Genomic DNA, 24,686 nt, shown 5'->3' with positions numbered 1-24,686 from the left:
AGTGCAGAGAGGACTGATTTCTGTGGCTCCCTTTGCAAGGAAACCCTAACAAATGACTCAAATGAAAAAGCCATGGAAATCATTCAAATATATTTGTATATAGTATATGCCTCTTTTCTCTCGGTCTCCTTCTCTTCCTCCCTAAATCCATATATACCCATACACACCTCTAATTGGAGCCAAAGCGTAATGAGCACCCGACGATGTAAGAATGATCGACTTCTGTTTCAGAGCTTCAGAGAGAAGCAAGTTTATTTAATCACTATGCAAAGCAAGGCAATGTATTGAAGCTGATCCTGGGAAGACGGAGAGCAAGCAGCTCCAGGCAATTCTCGATCTTCCAGCTTTTTAGCACGTCTTCCAAGTTACGGAGTACATTGTAATCTGCAAAAGAAAAGGCTGTTTAAGAAGAGAAAACTCCATAAGATTAGTGGCCAAATGACATTCTTTATACCGTCCGAGTTCTACGAAAAGAGCCCGAGAATTAGCTTGCATTTAAAGCTCTTCTTACTGCCTTGCCAGGAGCTGCACAATCCCCACCCCCTCCCCTATTTAAAAAAAAACAAAAACAAAAAAAAAACCATCAAGCATCAGTTTCGTTATATCTGCAGCCTGCATGTACATGTGCATGTGCGTGTGTACACATCTATATCGACATCTGGCCGAGCCCCCCCCCCCCCCTTATTTTCCTTAATACTGGTTCATCCCTTCTCTTGATTATCATCCACTTATCTTGTATAGATCTTATTTGTGGAAGTTGTTTGGATTGTTATTTCCCTCATTAATTAGACCGTGAGCTCCTCGAAGGTCAGAATTCTATTTTATTTTTGTATTCTCAGCGCTCAGCACCCTGCTTGGCCCAAAAGGAGGCGCTTAGTCTGTTGATCAACCCGAGGTGTTCAAAAACAAGAACCAAAGGGCGAGCCGCTGCTCCGAAGTCCGTCTCCCCGGCCTTGGCCCCCTCCCCCATCATACCCTGAGTACAGCGAGAAAACCCGTTTCTAACCGAGCCAGAGCGCCCCTAACTGCAGCACTAACAGCCTGGGGCAGCCGTGCGTCCCTCGGCCGGACAGGGGTCCTCCGAGGCTATCGGTTTGTGGATTCCCCGCCCCCAACACTTCATTACCCAGGACCATTGCCGGGTGGTGGCGGCGGCGGTCCGGGAGGGGTGGGGGAGTGGGCAAAGCTCAAGGAGACAATGAGAAAGGCTGGGGAAAAGCTGGCTGAAGTCCTTTTCTTTTCGGCCTTACAAAAGGTGCTGGCTCGGCTACAGATCCCACCGGCTCTCTCTGGGCATCTCCATCCATAGGATGCAAGGAAGAAGCACGGCGAATGAGGAGGCCCTCCCAGAGCCTGCTGTTTCTACAGAATTGGGGTGGGGAAGACGTAGGACAGGCTGGTGAGGGCTTCAGCCCACCGAAACCAACGCGCTGCAATGTATAGTCTTAGACCGCTGCCTGGGGGGCGTGGTAACAGTTACCAGCTCTGTCCGCTGTTAACAAAGTCTGTCTTGCTCTAAGGCTGCCTTTGAACCCCGGACTTTTGGGCCCCGACGGGGTTCGCTCTCGTCTGTGTGTGGAGTGAGGAATGAGGGTGTCATTCTCCAGGCAATGGTTACTCACGTCTCCAAACGAACATAGCAGGAGCCCAGGACAACGAGCCCCTCCTGGGGTTGCCGCGCCCCATTCCCCAGGGGAATGAGACAGCAGTCACGTACTTATCTGTTAGCAGAAGCGACCAACGCCTCTCCACAGAAGGGGTTTAGGACGAGCCCTCTCAGGCTACACTCTCAGACGTCCATGTCTGCCCTGCTCCCAGTTTCCGTGAACCTCTCCTGGAACCCCGAGCAGCGTCCAGCCATCTGCGTGCTCATGGGCATTAGAACCTCTAATAGACAAGGGTTCTAACGGAATTCTGTGGGAGTCGGCGAGGGGGCTCCCACTGAGGCCGGGCCGGGCCGGGTCGGGTCTAGGACGGCTGGGATCCCCCCGGGGTTTTCCCTTTCTCTCTCAATAAACTGCGCGGTGACTGATGGCTCACTGCGCACAGCCTCTAAAAGCCCGTCTTCATTAGGACGGGCTTTGAGTCATGCTGAACGCTCTACAGATCTCCCGGCTGCCTGGGGATCTGGGCACGGGCGCTACGGGACCGCCGCGGTGCTCAGAGCCATACCCCCACGAAGGACGTACAGGAGCTGATGCGCAATATCCAAAAACAAGAACGGCCATTCCTTTGGGGAATGAATCTCCAACCCCAAACGGCCGTTCGTGACTTCCCAGCCCGGGGCCAGGAGAGGTCTGCCCCCTGCGTTGGCAACAGAGTTGCCACCCAAAAGCCTGGGAAGTGCGTTTCTGGGCAGTTTCCGGCCATGTTTGGCGGAAAGGCTTCCCCACGCCGGGACACCGGAAAGGGCATGGATGCCATGGAATTCGTTGAAGCAGAAAGCACCTTGAATGATTTGGTAGCTGAGTATCAGCATTATCAGGAGGCCACCGCGGAGGAAGGGGAGTAAAGCTGTGCAGCAGTCACCCTGTAAATTACGCTGAAGGCGATATGAACTTTTTAGTCACTCACAAACTTGTTTTTCTGACATTCGTGTCTCCCTGCGACCTGCACTTGCCACCTCCCTGCTCTGTGACAGCAAACGCTTTCCCGAGAACACCATTTTTCGTCTTAAAGGGTTTGGCAGGAGTCTTGTTCATGCTGGACCTGAAATCAGGGAACCTTGTTCCAAGCTGGCTGGAGACACACATTACTGCACTTCAGGACAACTGAACCTCCCTCCCTGGTTGTGGTGAAAAACGAATGCTATTTGCAAGCTTTACAGACTCGTATAATGGCAGCTAGCATACTTAACTTGGTGCTCCTAGGGGAGAGGAAAAGCAATGGCGGAGGTTCCGCACACACGCACTTTTTTTCCCCCCCATTTCGTTCTCACCTGGAAGATCCTATTGAGCCTCCTGGACCGTATCATTCAGGCGTCCCTCACCACCTCGCGCAGGTATGCGACCACGAGGTGGTGTCCTTGTTCCTCTGCGAGGTCCACAGGCAGGCGACCCCAGGAGTCCCTGACATCCAGCCGCGCCCCTGCCCGATGGAGCAGCATCAGAGTGTCCAGGAAGCCCTCCCGGGCAGCGTCGTGGACTGGCAGGGTGAGGGTTGTCGGGTCTGGGGTGTTGGGTTCCGCCCCGTACTGCAACAGGATTGCTGCCAGGCGTACATTGCCCATCATCATGACCTAGAGGACACATGGCAGGGTTGGACACAGTCACAACGCAGGCCTGGGAAACTGGCATATAGAAACGGCAAAGAGGAAGGAAACTTTAGGATGGATGTAAGCTTCCATTTTTGTCGTAGGTCACACTGAGAGCTGGCAGTGTATTTAGCTAAGGCACTGTGGGGTTGGGAACAAGGGCTGCATTTCATTTTAATTTTTAAGTGACATGCCCTCTGAGTTGCCCAGACAATATTACCAGACGAGACCTCATGGATTAGTTCCAATTAGAGTTGCTGAAAGGAGTACACGTCTGTGAGATCACAAAATTATTAAAGCGGTAAAGAATTGACCCTAGGATCTTACCACACAGGATCTGAAAGGTGTGTAGGGCTCTTGAAAATGGAGCACACTATTGGGAATTTGGGGAATCTAGACTCATGGAGATTGGATGAACTAAACTTAGTGAAAAGAACTACAGTTCCAGAACAAAAACTATCTCTGTGATCTAATATAAGTCAGATTATTTCTTAGGGCTTCAGTTTCCTAGTTGTAAGTGAAATCCAAGCTCTTGAGGACTTCTAACATCTGTTCCATTCATTAAAAACACTTGAAAGCATTGATATAAATGAAATTTTTCTTAAAATAATAAGTGTATATTTAAAGCCATCAGCAAACATCTGTAATGGGGAATTTAAAAGTCTTCCCTATAAGATCAGGAATGAAAAAAGGACATCCATTATCATTAATTTTAATATATGTATTAGAAATGCCAGCAATATCAGCAAGACAAGAAAAAGAAATGGAAAGAATAAAAATGGGCAAAGAAGTAGTCAATTTCACTATGTCCTTTCACAGATGATATATCTATATCTATACTTGTATATCTATGTAATATATATTCCTGGGGATTAAACTAAAAATTAGTTGAAGCTATCAATAATTTTAGCAAAGTAGAATATAAAATAAACCCACATAAATTATCAGCATTTTAATGTCACCAACAATGTCCTGCAAGAAGATATACGAGATTGCCCATTTAAACTAATCATAGATAGACTAAAATACCAAGGAGTATATCTGCCAAAGCAAACACAGAAACTATATGAACATAATTATAAAATGATTTTACATGACATGTTAAGTATATATACATATACATTTTTATATAAAATCATATTTAAATAATTAGGGAAATATTAATTGTTCATGGGTGAGCAAAGGCAAAATAATTAAAATGACAATCCTTTCTAAACTTATCTTATTATTTAATGCCATCCCAATCAAGTTACCAAAAATGTTTTTTAATGAACTATAAAAAGTAACAGAATTCATTTGGGAAAACAACAGGCAAGAAAAGCAAAGGAATTGAAAAAATGTCAATGAAGGTGGTCTAACAGTGCTCAATTTTGAATCATATTAGAAAGCAGTAATTATAAAAACTATGTGGTACTTGCTAAGAAATAGAAAAGTAGATATGTGGAACAGAACAGACATATAACAAAGAGTCAAGATCTAAATTTTTGGAATAAGAATTCACTATTTAATAAAATCATTAGGAAAACTGGAAAGCTATTTGGCAGAAACTAGATTTGAACTAATATCTTATACCATTTGCAATGATTAGATAAAAATGGATACAAGACTAAGGTATGAAGGGAGATATAAGCAAATTAGGAGAACGGGAAACCTATTACCTATTGTATTAATAGATAGGAGAAAATTGATGAATAAATAAGTGATATAAAGCATTGTGAGGTGTAAGATGGAAAATTTTGACTACCCTAAATTGAAAAGGTTTTGTACAAAACAACTAATTTAACCAAAATTTGAAGGAAAGCAGTAGGGGGCAGCTAGATGGCTCAGTAGATTGAGAGCCACGTCTAAAGATAAAAGACCCTTACTGCTGGCTCTTCTGCCTTGGAACCACACAGTATTGATTACAAGATGGAAGGTAAGGATTTAAAAGCCATTTTTTAAAAAAGGGAAAGAATTAAGCTGGGAAAATTTTTTTTTATAGTTTTTCAAATGGAGGTCTCATATCTAAAACATATAGAGAACTTTGCCTCATTTATAAACATGAGCCGCTCCCCAACAGGTAAAATGGTCAAAAGATATGGACAGTTTTTGGATGAAGACATCAAAGCTATGAAAAAATTGCTCTAAATGATTACTGATTAGAGAAAGGCAAATGAAAACAGCTCTGAGATATCTCACTCCTATATTGACTAAAATGATAAAAGGGCAAAATATAAAATGTTAAAGGGAATGTGAAAAAATGAGTATGTTAATAAATATACTGTTGGTGGAATTATGAACCGATCCAACCATTTTGGAGACTGATAAGGAATTCTGCCCAGTGAATAATTATAAAACTATGTATGCCCATAAATCCACCCATAGCAAGATTAGGTCTGTTTCCCAAGGTGATCAGGGGGGGAAAAAAAAGAACTTGTCTGTTCTTAAATATTTATAGCAGCTTTTTATTTATTTTTTTTTTTGTGAAAACAAAGAACTGGAAATTGGAGAAATGCCCATCTATTGGGGAATGGCTAAGCCAGTTGTGGCATGTGATTATGATGGAATACTACTGTGCCAGGAAAAATGACAACAGATGAATTTTGCTAAAACATGGAAAGACATGTAATTATGAAGAATGAAAGGAGCAGAATCAAGAGAGTATTACATACAGCAATAGAAATATAGTTTGAAGAATTACTTATATAGTCCATCTCCAGAAAAAGAAGTGATAATTAGAAATAAGTAAGACATGGTTTTATGTATAGCTATATCTTTTGGTGGAATGATGCTTTTTCTAAAGTGGAAGAGAGGAGAGGGTGTTAAAAGGGTACTTAAATGTAACAAACATTTTTTTTTAAAACAAGGTTAGATGGTAATCTAGGGGGAACCAAGTTAACTATTCAAGAGAAAGTAAAATGCTACATTTATGATCATTGTATCACCTCTCATTCACCTCTACAGAAAATAATTTTGCCATAATTCTTTTTACTTCATAAAAAAGGCAGAAGCACTACCATGTACAGTCATAATATCTCAAACGATTTGTTGGAAGTGTTTGAAAAAAACTCAAAATAATTTTGCTCTCATGGAGTTCTTTTCAACAAAGTAAATAGCAGCTAATCTTTCCAGATGTCTTATCTGAATCCAAAAATCTGACCAAACGGTTGGGTTGCACCCAAGATTCTGGATGCCTTGTATTCTTTCGATTGTAAAAGAAGGCAATTTAAATGCTGTCTTTTTGAAGATTGCATTTTAATAAATTGTTTCAAAATATAAGCTTATCCATTTTCTGTTCCTGACTCAACTCTTTTCAAAAGCAAATTTTTTCAGTTTCTCAAAATTATTTTCCAAAAAGGAATACATTTTGTTTCACGGATATATTTAAAACAAAACATTAAAATGCATAGATACAACATTTACTAGGACAAATAATTTTTAATGGAAATTGGCAGCCATAATGTACTTTTGGCAAGTAGACAGCTTCTACCTGAGAGGTGCCAATTATTACTCTCGATTTCACATTTTGAAAAGCATCGAATATAACCATAGTATTTAATCTATCCTTTCCATAATATCTGATTATTTATCATTCGGTCATCCACTCCTCAAACAGAATATCTTCACCTCTCTCCTATGCCTGAGACCTACAATAAATTAGGCTTTTAGCAGATAACTTTTATATTTATCATTGTTAATTTTCTTCCGGATGAACTGCAATTTTATATTCTGTAGAAGTTTTGGAGTCAGGAAAACATTTTTTTCCATTTGTATTTATGCATATATATACATATATGAATGATATGAATGATTCTTTCCATTTCATCCTTTGGAATCCTTACCTATTTTTGTACTTCATTTTAAGGAAACATACATCACTCAATAGCGAATGCATTTAAAAACTCTGTTTTAAAAAACCTTTCCCCCCCACACCGTGAATAATTCGAATCAATACTACATTCTTTAAAGCCTTAAATTAATTCTTTTTAGGGAGCTCGGTCGAACTCCTCCCCCCCCCCCCCCCCAACCTCCATCCTTTCCACCACCTCCATTCTTGAATGCTTCCTCTCCCCCATTACCTGAATGGCGCTTCTGCCGAAGCGGTTAACGGCATTCGGGTTAGTCCCTAATTCAAGAAGCTCGGTTACCACTTCAGTCCGACCTCTAGCTGCAGCTTCAGTCAGTTTCTCTCCGGAAAAACTTTCCTCTGATTCGTGCTTTGTGTGCATGCTGGCTTCTTTGCCACACTTTGCACCCTCACAACTTCCCTCTGAATTGAACAAAGCCCGATTTCTCTCTAGCCCCCCTTCCTTCTTTTCCACTATCCCCATTAACTCCTTAACCTCTCCTTCCTTCTTAACGGATTTGAGAACCGTTGCAACCCTTGCGCGATTTTTTTTACACGATCCTATATTAACAATACTAAGGAGGGGGCGGGAGTTTGCGGGACGGAAGCGGGCGAGGTAGAGCGAATCAGGGAGGAGGGAGCTTGGTGAGTCAGTCAGTATTGCTAGGGAAGAGAAGAGGAAATTTACCAAAAAGTAAGGAAGGCTTTGTTCTCAGTTCTCTAACTTTTCTTAGCGGCTGGCTTTCAATAGAAATCTCAATCTACTAGTTTAGTAATCCTGTTAAAAGTGTAAACCGGCTTAGACTATCACAAGCTATGGTAAAGGAAACGATGCTGGCACTTTGTAAACACGACATCCCTTTCCAGTTCCTCACCAATCATCTCTAACCATCCTTTTTAAAAGGAGGCAGCCAGATGACAGGGGATGAAGCACTGGATCTTGAGTTGGGAAGAGAAGCTTAAATCTAGCCTCAGCTACTGGCTCTTTGACTCTGTCTTAGTAATTTACCCTCTCTGCCTTAGTTCCCTCCTCACTCGGAAAATAAGAATAGCACCTACCACCAAGGGCTGTTATAAGAATAAAATGCGATAATATTTGCAAAGCACTTTGCAAACCTTAAAGCTCTCTATGAATGTTGGCTATTGATTATTTCCTCCTGGTTTATCAGAAACTATTATCCTCTTTGGAAAATCAGGATTTTGATCCTTCTTCAGTCATGCGAGACTTCTCCTATATTCTATGATTTTTTGAATACTAGTGGTAGTGGCTCAACCATCACTTCTGGCAGCTCTTCAACTGCCAGAAGACGTCGTTCATCTGAATCTGATGACTTGAATTCACCCCGGGAAGCTAGATGCTCTCCTTATCTTGGGTATCAACTCCCTTTTAGTCATTTTTTGTACTGCTTTTCCAGTGCAAAGGTTATTTTCCTTTGCAGAGAAAATAAGAACAAAATAAACACTGGGTATTTCTGTTAAGGATACTATACTTTCCTTGAATTTTCATCTTCTAATTGAGATTTTAAAAATTTAAAAAGTTTTGCTCTTTGATTCCTTCAACAGTCTAAGACCATTTTGAGTTTTTAGCAATTCATGATAATATCTAGAAAGTTGTGCTGTTATTTGGCCTTTCTTCCACACTCTGTACATTTCTCTTTTACATCTAAGAAACTAAGTTCCCTGTCGATCACAATGATTTTCTTATGCAAATATCATTTCCTTTCTTCATTGCAATTGTTTCCATTTGTGTATTTTCATTCTTGGGCCGACTTCCCTTAAAGTATTTTAATCTGTGGCATCATATTCATTTTTCCTATAAACCTTTTGAAACACACTCTTTCAAAATCTAGGATACATGTCAGACCCGACCTGGATTTCTCTCCTTTTGTCTATCACAAACTATGGAGTGTGTGTGTGTGCTTGTGTGCACATTTAGTGTCATAAATATTTATATTCCTAAACCATTCTCTCCTACATCCCACTTTCCTCTAGTCAAATATTGCTGGACACAAGAAAACAGTTTTAGAGGCCTCAAAGATAAGCAATATTTGAGCAACTAGCATTTTTTAATTTAAAGATGTATCTTTATAGTAGTAGCATCAATTTAAAACAAGTTTTTCTGCTTTTCTTTTGAGTTCCATGAAATACACTTCAAGTTTGAAAGTAAATCTTATCAATAACCTAATTCTAATTCAACTCTGGAGATTTTAAAGAACTCTTCCTAAACCTGTGTTTATATAGCAGCATTTTGATATTACCATCTTTTTCTAGAAGTTTTTAATCATCTAGCAGCACATGATCCAGGAGAAAAATAGTGAGCAAATTGTTCAATGTTATGAACAGTTTTTAATTATTATCAGTGCTATTTTGTTGGTAGTATATAACAGATACTTCTCTAACACCTTAATGAAGAGAACAGAATCTTTCAATGCATAATTTGTCAATGGTTAATTAAAAATAAATTAATTAAATATTATTTGTAGATTCCTTCAATAGCCTAAGGTCATTATTTTGAGTTTTTTAGTATCTGGAGAGAACCAACTGTCAAGTCTGAATATGAGATTTCTGTAGGGTCCACAGAACTAAGTAGTTCCTTTTTGAGAGACAGAATCAAGAAACTGTGCTACGACAGTTTAAAAAATGCCTTATGACATTAAAAAAAGCACAAAACTGCACTAAGACTTTTGGGACACCCTGTGTAAATAATCTCATTTGAATAAAATAACTCTATGAAGTAGATGCTAGAGACATGAATACTCACTTTATTGTGCTTAGAGAAGTAAAAATGGCTATTGTTATAAGCATAATTTGAATGCAGGTATTCTCCTGATTCCTAATATAATACTTGAGCCTCCATACTATGGTAAGTAACCTTTATTTGCCTTTTTTTTCATATAACATCAGTAAGCAGCTCCAGGCTCAGGATTTTTGGGTACAATAAATTTCATTTTCTCTACTGAGAGGGTAAGTTAGATTCCTTGAATCATTATGAGATTTTTAAAAGAATCTAGAGAGTTGACAAATTTCTGTGGGGTCCACAGAATTAAGAAATTCCTTTCTGAGAGACTTAAGAATCTGTTAAGGAGAAAAGAGTCTGAAGTGATATTTTCAGAGAATTTACCTTATTACACAGAATAAAATGTCCTGAAGAGCTTTAAGGTAGGTAGAAAGTAGTTAGGTAGGTTGAAAGGGAAAGTTCTCCCTTTCAGTTCTTCAATGCTTTTCTTATCGTTAACACCTTCTCTCCCTTTTTCAAATCAGGAAAGGTTCTAATATCTCATTTAAACTTGAATAGTTATAAATTAGTGCTCTTTTGTTTCAGTTTGGATGTTATTCCAGTTTAGAAAAATTGTTTCTATGCAATGATGGCTATTTAAATAAACCAAGGCATTATCAAACAGATAGGAAATTATTTGGTAGAAGAACAACAACAACAAAAAAGCATATAACGAGGTGGAGGAAATGCTGCCTTTGGACTCAGGGAACCTGGGTTTGAATCTAGAGTCTGCCATTTATTATCAATGTGTCATTGAGCAAATCACCTAGCTTTAGTTTCCTCATCTTTAAATATGGAGATTGAACTAAATACATGACTTTGAATGCCCATGCAGCTTTAAATTTATGATCCGACTGGTCAGAGCTCATAGGTAAAGATGGCTTGCCTTTTGGGGTGCCCGAGGGAGGAGAAAGGTCAGAGAGAAGGATAATTATGTAATAATGTAGACATGCAGTCTTATATTATTTTTATGAACCCTCTATTATTGAATCTGAGGAAACACTACTTCTCATTAAACGTTTAATTTTCTCTAGAACTATGCTTTAATTATTTAGGATAAAGATAGGATCTGTGATTTCACTGGTATAGAAAGGGTACAATCAGATGAGGAAATTCCCTCTTCCACTGCAGATCAGTATCTTTTATCCATTATACTGTTAGAGAAAGTTGCTTTAGTAATAAAATTAAGTGACTTGCACAAGATCATACAGCTAGTATATGTCAGAAATGGGACCTGGACCCATATCTGGGCTTCAAGGCTAGTCCTCTATTCACTAAGCCATTCTGACTGCTTATTCTACTTAGGAAAATGGACAATTTATTTTGAAAACATTTTAATAACAAAGGTTAATTACAAATCAGAAATAAGTGGTCAATTGGAAAAATCAATGCCTACTGAGGATCACAGTGCCTGGTTTGTAGTAGGTACTTAATAAAGGCTTATTGAATTATTGAATGAATAAACGAGGTATTTGCCTATAGACAGGGTTCTGAACCTTATGTTTGTGTTTCTTGGACCGGCACACTCCCTTTTAAGTCTGGTGAAGCCAATGGATCTCTTCTTAGAATAATATTTTTAAATGCATCAAATAAAATGCCTAAGAAGAAAGGAGACAAGCATTTATTAAACATGAATGTGTTAGGTGCTGTGCTAAATGCTTTCCATATATTAGGTGCTATTATCCAGTTTACAGTTCCAGGAAACTGGTGCAGACAAAGGTTAAATGATTTGCTTGGCTTGAGGCAGCTAATAAAATATTTTATCCGGCCAGACATGAACTCAGGTATTTGTGACTTCAGGCCCAGGTCTCTATCCATTGTGCCACCTAGTTGCTGCTAATTAGGATTACAAAAGCCAAAGGGTAGTGCAAATAAAACTTACTTTTACCCATTCAAATTTACACCCCACCCCACATCTATCCATGGCTCTCATTACTTCAAATTTTTGATGCCCTTTTTAGAGCAAGTGTTCTAAAAATCAAGTACCAAGAAGAATTACATGAAATACTATTTATTTTTTATTTATTGGACTCCATCAAATTTTGTAAAATTCCATTCCAGATGATAAAATACCAGAAGCAGGTAGACTTTTGATGCCATCTAGTAATATCCTTTCAGTTTATATGTAGATAAGGGAGCTAAAGTCCATTGAGATTATGCCACTTATGTAAGGTTATGTGAATGTCAAAAGACAGAATAGAGTTTTTAACTGGAGCCTTTTGAATAAAAAGCCACAATAGTATTTAAATTACTTGAGTCAAGCTTTTCATGAGCCATGGTCATCTTTAGATATCATTAATTCTATCCCATCATTTTACAGATGAGGAAATTGAGACTAGTAACTAATAAGTATGAATTTATGAAGTTTAAAGCACTATCTAAATGTCAAATGCTATTTTTTAATGTTGGGCTGAGTATATGTTATTGGTAAAAGGAGGACTGAAATATAGCTATCTGTAGTGTATAATTTTCACAAAATCCAATTTTTTTTGAGAAAAATCTCGGGAAAAGAAGCTTGCTAACTCCTTGAGTCCAGAAAATGAACTTTTCGGAGAAAGATACCTGCAGAAACCTACACTGCATCAGAAGATCCAGAATGAACTTTGGGGTATAATTGATTGAACTAAAGGGGGTTGAACACATTTATTTTGAATGTAAACTTTTACACCAAAGGGATTGGCTTTTTGTAACTGCATCTAGCAAACATTGGTTTTGTGCTCTCTCTCTTTCTCCTATTTTTCTCTTATCTCTAACTATTGTAGTTTCCTTTTAGAAAGTGCAATATTGTATGCACCTGTAGTTAGAAGATTTTTAGGGGTATGAGATGATTATGTCAAATGATCCATTGAGGAGACTAGTCTCCCCAAAGGATCACAGTGGGGGTGGTGAAGCTGGGATTAACTCTCCCCTCACCTACTTTGAAATTTAATCATCAGAAACACATACACTTAACGCCTAAGTAGGAGAGGTCCTCAACCCATGTGCTAAAGTGGGTGACAACTCAGAAAGGGCTGACTGCCCCTTGGGCAGTCTTAAGCAAAGTTATAAATTACAATTGGTCCCCACGAGGTGGAGGAAGGCACAGGAAGTGACCAAAAGAAAGGTCCTTGAGCAAATATTTAGGGTGATAAGCCAGACTTCTCACTCTGACCTCTTTCACATTTCTCTACCTTACTCTAGTTTGAAATTTGAAAAAACTAAAAGGCACCCCACTATTTGAAACATTTAGAACATATACAGAGTAAAATTCAATTGCATAGTGTGTATTTGTTGCCCCCCCCCATGCATTCATAATGGACAAACTGTTAAATATACTCTACAGAATGGGAAAATTTTTCAAGTGGTGGAAGTGATTGTTCTCTCAGTGATTCTGTTTCCTTAAAGAGTGAAAACTCTTTAGAATAAGTGCTGAGCCAGACCACTGGGCAGACAAAAAGATAATGTGAAGATGGGATTCACTCTTGCCCACTTTTTTTCTCCACTGATCCCAGTGGCCTTTCTCAGACACTCTATGCTCCTAATATAATTATTAATATTTCATACCATGAACATGGGGCATTTTGAAACAAGGAAATAAAAACAAAATCATATGTCCAATTTCTTTATTGCTCTGTTTTGAAAAATTTTATTATTGAAAATATAGTCAAGACAGAGAAAAACCTACCTCTTTGAATAGACAGTGATGGTGCAGACAAAGAATTTTATTGAAACTATTTTTACTTTCATAAAGGAATGAGTTTACTTATATTCTCTTCCAGATCTATAACTTTTTTAGAAGTTCTTTTTATTCCTCTTCATTTAGGGCTTAATTCTGAATCTGCATTCAGCTCTGTATTTACTAAGAGTTCAGTGGACCACACCCATTCCAGAGCATTCATTTAAAACTTTCCCCAGAAGCAAAAATTTTTTTTGGGTAGGTTTGTGGATAGGAAAGGAGAGAAGATTTGGGTGGGAGTAGCGGGTGAAGGGGCAGAGAAGAATAATGAGGCGAACAAATCATCCAAGCAATTGTTACAAAAATAAAAAAACAGAGGTCACTGTGATCAAGCATAAAGTAATATTTTCGAAAACAAAACCAATGTGGGGCAGCTGTGTAGCTCAGTGGATTGAGAACCAGGCCTAGTGATGGGAGGTCCTGGGTTCAAATATGACGGCAGCCACTTCCTAGCTGTGTGAACCTGGGCAAGTCACTTAACCCACATGGCTTGGACCTTACTGCTCTTTTGCCTTGGAACCAATACATAGTATTGATTTTAAGGTGGAAGGTAAGGGTTAAAAAAAAAAAAAAACTACCCAAAAATTCAATATATTATTCACTACATAAATAAAGGAAAAAATCTTTTAACATATATCCATAGCACCAAGACAATGTGAATTTTTGCAATTTGTAATAAGCTATCTAAAAAACTAGTCAAAAATAGAAGTAACAATTTTCACATAAACTGAGTATTTTACTGTAGGTATAGTAAAAAGCATTTTTGTACTTTAGAATCCACATAGATTTTTTTAAAATTACTATTTATATACTTTTATTTTTTAATTTTTAAAATATACTTTTAAATAGTAATAATTAGGAAAGCTAGGTTGCTCAGTGGATTGAGCATTAGGCCAGTAGTCTGTGTGACCCTGGGCAAGTCAATTAATCCTGATTGCCTAGCCCTTGCCACTCTTCTATCTTAGAACTGATACTAAGAGAGAACGTAAAGGTTAAAAAAATAGTAATAATAGGCTCAAGAACAAGAAGGGACTTTGGTTATCATAAAATATAAACTATCCATTTTATATATTTGGTTCTCAAAGAGTAAGCCATTTGTTCTATGTAATACAAAATTGCAATATGTAGAAGATAGACTGGAACCCAACTCTTTTGCTTTCAACTTCAATGACCTTTCCATACTCTGCTTTGGAGATTTTAATGCAAAATTTATTTTAAATGCAGGTGCAATACAATGGCGCTGGCAGGCCAAAAAACTGTCAGGGTTTTTTCCTTAAAAAAAAAAAAAAAGATTTTTTTTTCTTTTATAGCTACTTTATCCTCCCCGGAGAGCCAGCCCCTTGCACCAAATATTTTTTTGAAATGAAAAAATAAAACTTAGCACAACTAATCAACATATTAGTCAGCTTTGACAACAAACATAAGAGTTCCACATTCACAGTTCTGTACCTCGAGCCATGTATTAGAAGCAATGAATTTAAGACTTAAAAAAAAAAAAACCAAAACAATTGTGTACTTGCCTACAGACAGGATAGTTGACAGGTTCTTATTTCCATACTTTTATCTAGAAAGAACTTCTTAAAAATATGGGAAAAGATAAAAAATGAAAAAAAGATCTCTGGCTATATCATGGGAAGTGTTGGGCTCCTTCATTTCACAAAGTCAAAACAACAGCTAAGCAAAACCCTGTTGTCCTGCTTTATTAGGGGATCAGTTCTTCCACTCCATCTCTCCCTTTTCACAATCATAAGGGGAAATACGGGGACGGGCAGAAATGCACTTGCTCTCCTTTCACCGCCCCAAGATAAGTTTTCAGCCCGTCTCTCGGCGTCTTTTCCTGCAAAAGTCATTAGAGAGCTAATTGCCCCATAAATATACATTCAGGTGCAGATAGGCTGCGTGGGCGCAGATGAGTAACTCTGAAAACCCAAAGCCCGAGAGGCAGCCCCTCCTTGGTGGGACTGCCGTAGAGCAGGGCGCTGGGGAGTGGATGTAAGAGGGAGCTCAGGGCGCAGAGCGAGGAGGAAAGCGGGCTCCAGGAAGATGGAAGAGCCTTTGCAGACGCGGTCAGTGCTTTTAGTTTGGGCGGTGGCTGGGTCTGTGTTAGGCAGCGGGCGGTGGGGAAGGGAGAGCCTGGTGTGGCTTTGGCTTCTGAAGAACTGATCCCGTCCCACAGAGGGGTGCTGCAGCCGTGAACGAGAGCGCGAAGGGCTCCCAGGAAATTCTTTGTCTCACTGGTAGCTCTCAGCAACCGGCCTTTTCGACACTCGGTTTATGGGCAGAGGAGGGATGGGTTCCAGACCCGTAGGTCCAAGAGCCTGAAGGATATTTGGGCAGAAGGAGACAGTGACATGAAAAGATCCTTCAAAAGAACAATGAGTCAGAGGCCTGAAGAGGGAGTAAAGCAAGTGCAACTAGAACCTTCGCTGTCTGCAGAGGCCTCAGGGGATAATGTTCGGATTTAATTGAAAAATAGAAAACAAAACAATTTTGCAGCAAAACCTGATTTCTCATCTCTAAGGTGCCTGCTTTCGGAAATCCCCACCAGCTACACATTCCAGATGATCTGCAAGTTACTGTGTTTAAATTGACCCGGGTCATCGAGAAATAAGTGACCTGCGCATGGTCAAGCTCCTTGGAAGGGCTAGAAATTAGATCTGAACCTGATCTTAGTCCAAACTCATATTCTAATGATGGTACTACAACGATTCCCCTAAATATGCATTTAAAAGATACCCACACCTTCTGTTTTAGAATCGATATTGATTCCCAGAAGCCCCATCTCCAGGCCTGGCTCTCTAGCCACTGGGCCACCTAGCTGAGCCTCCTAAGCAGGCATTTTAAATATATAGATATACATTTACATATGCCTACATCTTAATGCCTGTAGTCTCAACTCTTTGAGTCTTCTTCCTTTCTCTACTTCCTTCTCCTTTGTCCTTCCCAAGTAAAGCAGATATAGTCTTAGAATTCTGCTGTAACTGCAGGTTTCATAGTTATACAAATTATTTATGTGGATTAATTTTTTAGTGTAGTGAGGGTCAACCCTGAACAATATAGATTATAAAATGTCACGAGAGATTGAATTGCTTCTTCTAAAGCATCATTGAGAGGACAGAGATCACTTGGTTCAACTCATTCTAGGGAACACTGAGGGCAGAGAGTGATTAAGGGACTTGTTCAAGGTCACACACAAGCAGATCTCTGTTAGGAACCAAATTCCATTAATTCTCAACTTGGAGATTTCCTCCATTGTACCACAAAGTTTCAGGGTTTTAGCTATGCATGACAAATGATTTGGAAATAATATCAATTCCTTTACGCCAATGCAACATATTTAAAAACTTATGCTGGGGAATAGTGGTGGGGGAAGAGTGTTAAATAGAGCATTTTACTGTGTGCCAGGCTCTGTGCTACTTTCTAGGACTAGAAAGGCATGCAAGAAGACAGTTCTTGCCCTCAAGGAGCTTACATTCTAATGTGGTAAGAACACATAAAAGAAAAATTGGGTACATGCTTAATTTACTATAGGCAGTGATTTAAGCACTGTGGACAAAGATTCTCTTCTATACTTAATGATCATAATGTAGTCACAGAATTATTAGTCACCACACAATAACTTAACAGTGATGTATATCTGCAAAATATTTCAGATTTATAAAACTAGATCCTATGTCATGTTCAAAACACGTCCTTCAAATGTCATGAATTTGTGCATTTATAATTGCATAATAATTGTATTATGTACACATAAAGTGCAATTTATACTAATTGTATTTTTATTGCAAGAATAATAAACATCTATAAAAGTTTTTATATCACATATGTATGTATCCTTCCAATAATGTGACATTTAAAATTATCCATGCAAAAATCTCAGAATTATGATTACTTAATTGACTTTTAAAACAGAATTTCCATTAAAACATTTATATCTGCATGCTTAAGATGTAGGCATATATAAAATGATACTTTTTTTCAGTCAAAGATTCTTATGAGAACTAAATGGCAGAGAGGTTATGTTCTTCACCAGTGGAGAAAATTACCTACACCTAGAGAAATACAGATCCAATCCTTAAGTTAAAAGAAGTATTTAATTGTCCCTTTGTGTATATATATATATGTATGAAATTGCCAAATATGAATCTGTAGCTACAATTATGAAAATATTGTCTATATGCTTTTATAATTTTACATATTTGCTGAAAGTTAAAAAATACAAAAAAATGGATGCATACTTTTTAATGAAGACATTACTATTCCATCGTAAAAACAAATTTTAAACACAAATGAATAATTGAATGGGTGTTGCTCCACCAAGAAAACCAATACACATTTTAAATATCTAAAATACCTAAATTGTTGTAATACAGTTATTCATACTAAAATATTCTATTTGGTTACATACAATATTATCAGAGGCAACATGGTTTGGCGGATAAAAAACTAATTCCAGAGAAAGAAAGATCCCTGTTCAATTTCTACATTTGACATACATAGGTTTTATGACTCTGGATAAGTCACTTAACCTTTCAATGCTTCAGAAAACTCTTTCAGACCAATGAGTGGCAGAGAAGATTCTGACTTGTGATGGCAGAAGAGGCCTTACTAGGATCTCCTAGTGTGGATGAAATCACAATCCAATCCTTATTCAGTTTCATATTATTCCCATAAGCAGCTCGGTCTCTTTTGTGGAATTATTTGAATATCAATAGTTCATAAGTGATTTGTATTAATTTAAAATGATCAAACAATAGTATACCATATCTATAATCTATATATGCAGAAATGCAATTCTATTATGTTTTTAATTTTGCATGCAATAATGGAAAACTGCATGTCTTCATATATAGATTTACGATTAGACAGAGGAAATAGGGCCTTACAGTTATTAAATAAAGCCAAGCACCTGATTTTGCTATTATTCCTTTTCCTTACATTTACTCCGGTTTTAACCTATTCTGTAGGATACCATTTATCTTGTGATATCAATGACTTTGTATGTAGACATGTATGCTAATGGTTGTGAGATCTCATGTTTTCTGCTTAAGGTTCAAAACTGAAAAATGTATATCAAGAACCTCAATTTTATTTTTTGAAGAAAAAAGGTCACAGTAAATAAATTATATTTTTTATATAAAATAAAATGCAATTTTGCCTCTTGCTTTTACAGAAAATTTATTTTTATAGGGAAGGGCAACTATCACAAGAGAGCTCACTCAAATAATAGGCCTCATTATTGGGTTGGCTATATTATTTTCCGGTTTATTATCAAGGACAGTTAAGTAGCTTTGCAATCCTGACTAAAATTTCCTTTCTAAATGAGTTCTGAAATGAACTGAATTACTCTCGATAGTGAACATGCTGCCTTCATCATGTAGATCAAATGGGCCTAGTATAAAATTCCTTATTTAGTAGTGTTGTAATCTGACTAGTTAGGGGAGAATGTCACATTAAGATGGTTAATGACCTTTCTTATTTATAATGTAGCGACAGGCTTACAACGTGATCTCAGTAAAACATAAGATCCAGTGTATCATTGAAAACAGACTGATTAAAACAAATTATTTCCAGAAAACTGCCTGGCTCTTGCTGGTTGTCAAGGGGGATGTACAGTTTCAGAAGAAGAAAAAAATTCTTCGAGGTTTGTCTCCCTTGGGCAGTTGGGGTTACACAAGGTAGTTAAATTTTCGGGTGCCTTAATCCCTATTTCCCTCCAAAACTTGTAGAAAAGGGGAAGGATTAAACGCTAGTAGAAGGCGCCAACTCTAAAGAATGAAGGAGTTGAGATGGTGAAAAATTTTCGTGGCTAACAACTCAGAAATCCAGAAAATTATTAAATACACCTTCACTAACGAGCCAGACTCCTACTAGTTCTTGGGTATTAAGAAGGCCCCAGATCACTAAAACAGCATCAGAATCCTCCACGGAGGAGTTCTGGGATAACTCTCACGGAAAAAGTATGGGGGGGGGGGAGGGGGAAGAACTACCTGGCCTGGACAGAACAGGACTTTACGTGAACTGAGCACAATATCACAGAGATTTTAAAATCTCATTCTAAAGATTTAAAAGAAAAAAAAAAACACGATATAAAAAAAGGACAGCAAGGGAGTGGATGGACATGGAACTTCTTTTCTCTTTGAGGGTCTCTAGCTTCTGCTCGTTTATGTCCTAAGGATATACCTGTGTATCAGACGCCATATAAACACCTTTCCTCCCCCTTTTCACGGGTTTTCTCCATAGTCTTTGCGTACCTGATCTTCCACGATGACGTTTTTTCCTCACTATCAGCAGGACTTGGAACGGTGTCCCCTGATTGATGCTGGCTGATGCCCGGCACAGCGCCTGCACTATCTTTGCCACGAAAATCCTGACGTGGTGGGGCCGACAAGCTCTGCTCACTCGCACGGTCACTCTGACCCTCCGAATCATTCTCTCGCTCGGGTTTACGGGCCCTGCACCCTCGGCTCCGCTGTGCTTACCCTGCAACAGGGCTGACAATTCACACCCCCCAACACACATCCACACGCGCGCACGCACATATAAGCGCGGCTAGAGCGACGCAGAAGAAGGGGCGGGAAACTTCTTCGGCAGTCCCGTTGCTCAAGATCCGCTTTGCTTCTTCGGGCAATTTTGACTGTAAGCAAGTTAGTTAAGGGCACTGGTGGTGGGTGGAGACAAGAATTGGGAGTGGGGAGAAGAAATAAGAGCCGCTTCATCCGTCATAAACGACTGGCCGCGGTTTAACTTCTTTTCCTTCCCCCTCTTCCCTCCCCCCCACCTTCCCCATCATTTTCTACTAACATCTCTCTTTCTTCACTCCACCCCACCACCCGCTTCTCTCCTCCTCCCCTTCCTCCCCCTCCCCGTTTTATTTCCGCCAGTCACAGGTTACCCCTCCCCCCCGCCCCTTCCTGCTGTATTTTCTCCGCCCCTCTCTCCTTATCCAAACTTTTGCCGGCCCTGCCCCCCTTCATCCCTTCTTCCCTTTTGCTCATCCTGGAGAGTCGCTAATTTCTCATTTTTGTTTAGAATTAAGAAAAAAAAAAGCTTTTCCCTAGATTATATTCGTTGACCAATCAGGAGCTAGAGGTCAAGTTTGAAATAAACGGCTGCACAAACACTGCTATTTCTTAGAGAGGCGTGGGGTAGGGCAATGATGGGTAGATGGAACAAATAAATAAAAAGTGCATTTTACCTAGAGCGGCAGCACTAACATCTGGGCGCTGTAAATCGAGTTTCGTGCGCTGGCTCTGGCGGGTAAAATAGGGAAGCGTCAGCAGTTGCAGAGAAACGGAATCTAAAGGCTTTTGAGGAGGACAAACTAGGTATGCAAAGACGTGTCTCTTTCCTCTCAGCCTAGTCCTTCTTTCCTCTCTCTGTTCTATCACCCACGGTTCCACTCTCCTAAAATCCTCTTCATTCCCCCGCCGCGCCTTGGCTTCAGCTCTTACTAGTCGCCCTAAAGGCCCGGGTCATTCTGTGTGGCTGCTCTGCTTTTAAAAGAGCAGACACAAAAGAAGGTGTCCCAAACCCATTTTTATTTTCGGTTTTATGCGTATAGATTTGCATCGAGCATTGGGACTTTTCTGTCATCCCTTCTTCTTGCCCTCTTTCCGGCGACTTTTCTCCCTCCGCGTTTTCTTGCCTCTTTCTCCTTTCCTGCAAAAATCCGAACCGGAAAAGCAGGGGTAGGGGTGGGGGTGGGGAAATCCGCAGGGTGAGGTCAGGACACGAAGGCTCCCTTAACAGCTGGGACGCGGGAGGGTATTTCCATCGACCAGTCGTGAGACTGATTTCTTTTCAGGCTCGGTCCGAAGTCAAATCCGAACTTCTGGCGGAACCGCCTCTGGGCAGTCAGGGAGCTTCGGGCTTAGTTCGACTTGCCAGCCCTCCTGCCCGGATCTTAAGGAAAAGAGAATTGTAGACCCCATGCTGACTCCTGTGCGTGCCTCTGTTCGATAGAGACGTAGCACTTAGCGTTGTGTCCCAAAGCTTCTTCCCTCTTGTCCATTTCGGACTTGGATCTCCCTGGGTCCGGCTCAGAGCAGATCTTCTCCGAAGGGCTTCCTAGAGGTAAGGAACCACTCGACAGATATTTGGGGACTAGGCCAAGCACTCCGGAAAAAGGAGAGGCTTTCCACAGAAGTTATTTACTTCTACCTCCTCCTTGTAGGTTTAAACAAGAGAGTTTGGGAGGTATCTTCGGTGATTTCGACACTTTTGCATACCATAAACACCGCACCTACACAAAATCACCTGTTAGGGGAGTGTCCTCAATCAGGATCATAGTTTTAGACTCGACTCAGAAGTCAAGTTCAGCTTGCTTATTTGATGAAAAAGAGTACTGTGGCCCAGAGAGGTGAAGTAATTTATTGTTGGTCAGAATAGGGCAGCTGGATGGCCCAATGGGTAGAGTGTTGACCTTGGAGTCAAAAAGACTGAGGGGGTAAGAGAGCTCAGTTCAGATCTGGTCACAGACACTAACAATCTGACCCTGGGCAAGTCACTTATCCCTGTTTGCCTTGGTTTCCTCATCTGTAAAATGACCTCCATAAGGAAATGACCAAAAAAAACCCCCCAAACTCCCCCAAAAATGGGGTCAGCAGGGGTCAGACACAACAGAACAATGACAAACTTATAGAAATTGGATAAAATGGGATTGGAATTCAGGTCCTTTAGACTCCACATTCTGAGATCTTTTCATTGTACTGGAAATCTATAAATTTAAAGTTGATACATTGTAGCAGCAAGATACCCCCCCCCCCAATAGGCCATATATTTTGTTCAGCCTTAGAACTGTAGTGTCTTTCTCACACATATGCTCCACAGGTGATATTCCCATATTCCCAGACTTCCTGTAATGCAGAGCCAGATTTTATGTGTCCAGTTTTAAGTGGACACTGAATATTAGTTTAGAAATTAAGAACTCTAATGTTCATTAAGGATGGTGCAGGTGGGGGGGGGGGAAGAAAAGAAAATGATTTTTGTTTCCAATTAATAATGTTTGGAAATGACCAAATAAAATAATGTTTTTTAAAAAAAAGGATGGTGCAAAATACCTACCATGGTCTCTAATACTAACTCCATCTCAAATTCATCTTTCACCTGGTGTCAAGTTTATTTATTTATTTATTTTTATGCACAGGACTTTGGTTATGCCCCATCTCTTCTCAGAGAATGCCAGGGCCTACTCAGTAAATTTCAAATTACTTTGTTCTGAATTCAAGACCTTTTACAACCTCAGATCACCCTACTTTTCCTGCATTATTGCATATTACTCTCCTTTACCTAGCCAAAGTGGACTACCTATCATCTCATATATATCCTGGCCTGTCCCACAACTGTTTTTTTGGTCAATGATGTTTCCTACACCTAGAATACAGTATCCTACTCCCAGGCTTATTTCTCTCACTTGAAATCCTATCCATTCGTAAATTAAATATTGTGGCCCAGCTCAAATGTCAGTTTCTCTATTGTGAATATTTCCAGTCCCCTCAATGTTTTAATGCTTCTTCCCCTTGTACTTGGAATAACACTTGCTTTATGAGCTCTCCCTGTCCCTCTTCTTCCTCTCTCCCTTTCTCTCTCTCTCCTTCTCCTCTTTCTCTCTCACTCAATATCTGTCTATCTACTTGTCTGTCTGTCTGTCTGTCTGTCTGTCCGTCCGTCCGTCCATCTATTCACCCATCTACACATATATATGTATATATATATTTTCCAGCATAAACCAACTGACAGTGGGATCAGGTATAGGATGGCAGAGAAAAAATTGTCAGAAAATTTATCACAGGGTGCAATTCACCATTCAGAGAATTAAGAATGAAATTTCTAGTACCATCTTTCTCCTTATAACAGTTATGTGAAGAAAGATAGGAGTAGATGGTTCTCTGAATTCACATATATTGTAAATTTCCCCCATCCTATACATAGTCCTACGGTGTGCCCCATATTAAAAAAAAACTTTTCAGAAAGTTTTACAAGTTTGAACTGACATAAATAGATATTATTTTTATGTGTGTGTGCTTACTTTCTATCATTCTGTATTATGGTTAGTCATAGCTGTTGTGTAAAACTACTAAATTGTGAGTTAAATAAGCCTGTCCTAGAGTTACCAAGAAAAAACTAAATAGCTTCTGTCTAAATGGAACTTATATTCTATTAGGAAAAAGAAAATACAAAATTTATAGGAAATTGTTTTTGGGGAGGGATCCAAGTACTTGGAGGGGGGGAAATAGGGGTCAAGGCCATCTGTAAGAGACAGTACTTAATTGAGCTTTAAGGAATTGAGGGATTCTAAGGTATGGAGATAGGGATGGAGTACATTTCGGGTATGAGGAACAAGACTACAAAGACAGAGAATTTGCTTATTACATATTTGAGAAATGTGGGGTTCTTGAATTGATAATGGGAAGGAAGAATTTTTTTTACCTATATTTTTAAATTCCCCAATATCTTCCCCAGAAAAGAACAGCTACTACTGGATGGGGATTCAAGAAATCTACAATCTTAAAGTGAAATTGAAAATTTTTAAATACCAGTTATTGTATAATGATTATATATATAATATAAATATATAATATATATATAAATATAAAAATATAAAATATATAAAATATATAATTTTCCTCCCTGGTCTGAACCCCTACATTATAATACCAATTTTATGTCCATTTTGTGAAAAAGGGCTTATGCATAAAAGACTATGTTCTACCTTGTGAAGCTTTTTGAAAGTTTAAACAAAGAGGGGGTACACCATAGGACTATGTATAGGTTGTTTTATTGGATGGGGAAATTGTAGTACCTATGAATTCATAGAACTACTACCCCTACCTTTCTTCAGAAAACTGATATATGAGAAAGATGGTAGTAGGCACTTCATTCTTAATTCTCTGAATGGTGAATTGCACCCTGTGGCAAGTTTTAAATCTGACAATTTTTATCTTCCATCCTGCAACTGACCCCACTGTCAGTTGGTTTATGTTGGGGGAATTCCAGCTAATTAAGTATCAGTTACAATAAAAAAATAATTAGCAAGGTGAATCTGTAGCAAAAGTAAGTGTACACTATATTCCAAAGACAAAATGAGATGCCTTTTGATCAATTGATCAAAAAT

General features: G+C 39.2%; 1 protein-coding gene across 4 annotated transcripts; it reads right to left on the bottom strand.

The window, feature by feature from the left end:
- Positions 1–234: 234 nt before the first annotated feature.
- On the bottom strand, positions 235–20,402 carry CDKN2A (cyclin-dependent kinase inhibitor 2A). 4 transcript variants are annotated; one of them, XR_008913255.1, is made up of 3 exons: positions 19,825–20,402; positions 1,718–3,238; positions 235–384 (listed from the first exon to the last, which is right to left on the bottom strand). XR_008913255.1 is itself a non-coding variant. In NM_001032973.1 (3 exons), the coding sequence occupies exons 1-2, from the start codon at positions 20,000–20,002 to the stop codon at positions 2,949–2,951; spliced, it is 468 nt and encodes a 155-aa protein (NP_001028145.1). In that variant the 5' UTR covers positions 20,003–20,075; the 3' UTR covers positions 235–384; positions 2,939–2,948.
- Between the last annotated feature and the right edge of the window lie 4,284 nt (positions 20,403–24,686).

The sequence above is a fragment of the Monodelphis domestica genome, chromosome 7 (assembly GCF_027887165.1).
Source record: "Monodelphis domestica isolate mMonDom1 chromosome 7, mMonDom1.pri, whole genome shotgun sequence".
Taxonomy (NCBI): domain Eukaryota; kingdom Metazoa; phylum Chordata; class Mammalia; order Didelphimorphia; family Didelphidae; genus Monodelphis; species Monodelphis domestica.
Note: the sequence above shows the minus strand (reverse complement) of the source record. Positions and strands in the feature narration are given on the sequence as shown.

Excerpts from the sequence above, each read along its gene's own strand:
- CDKN2A (NM_001032973.1), bottom strand. The coding sequence starts at position 20,002 with ATGATTCGGAGGGTCAGAGTGACCGTGCGAGTGAGCAGAGCTTGTCGG. Across the intron at positions 3,239-19,824 it reads ACGTCATCGTGGAAGATCAG|GTCATGATGATGGGCAATGT; the intron begins GTACGCAAAGAC and ends TGTGTCCTCTAG.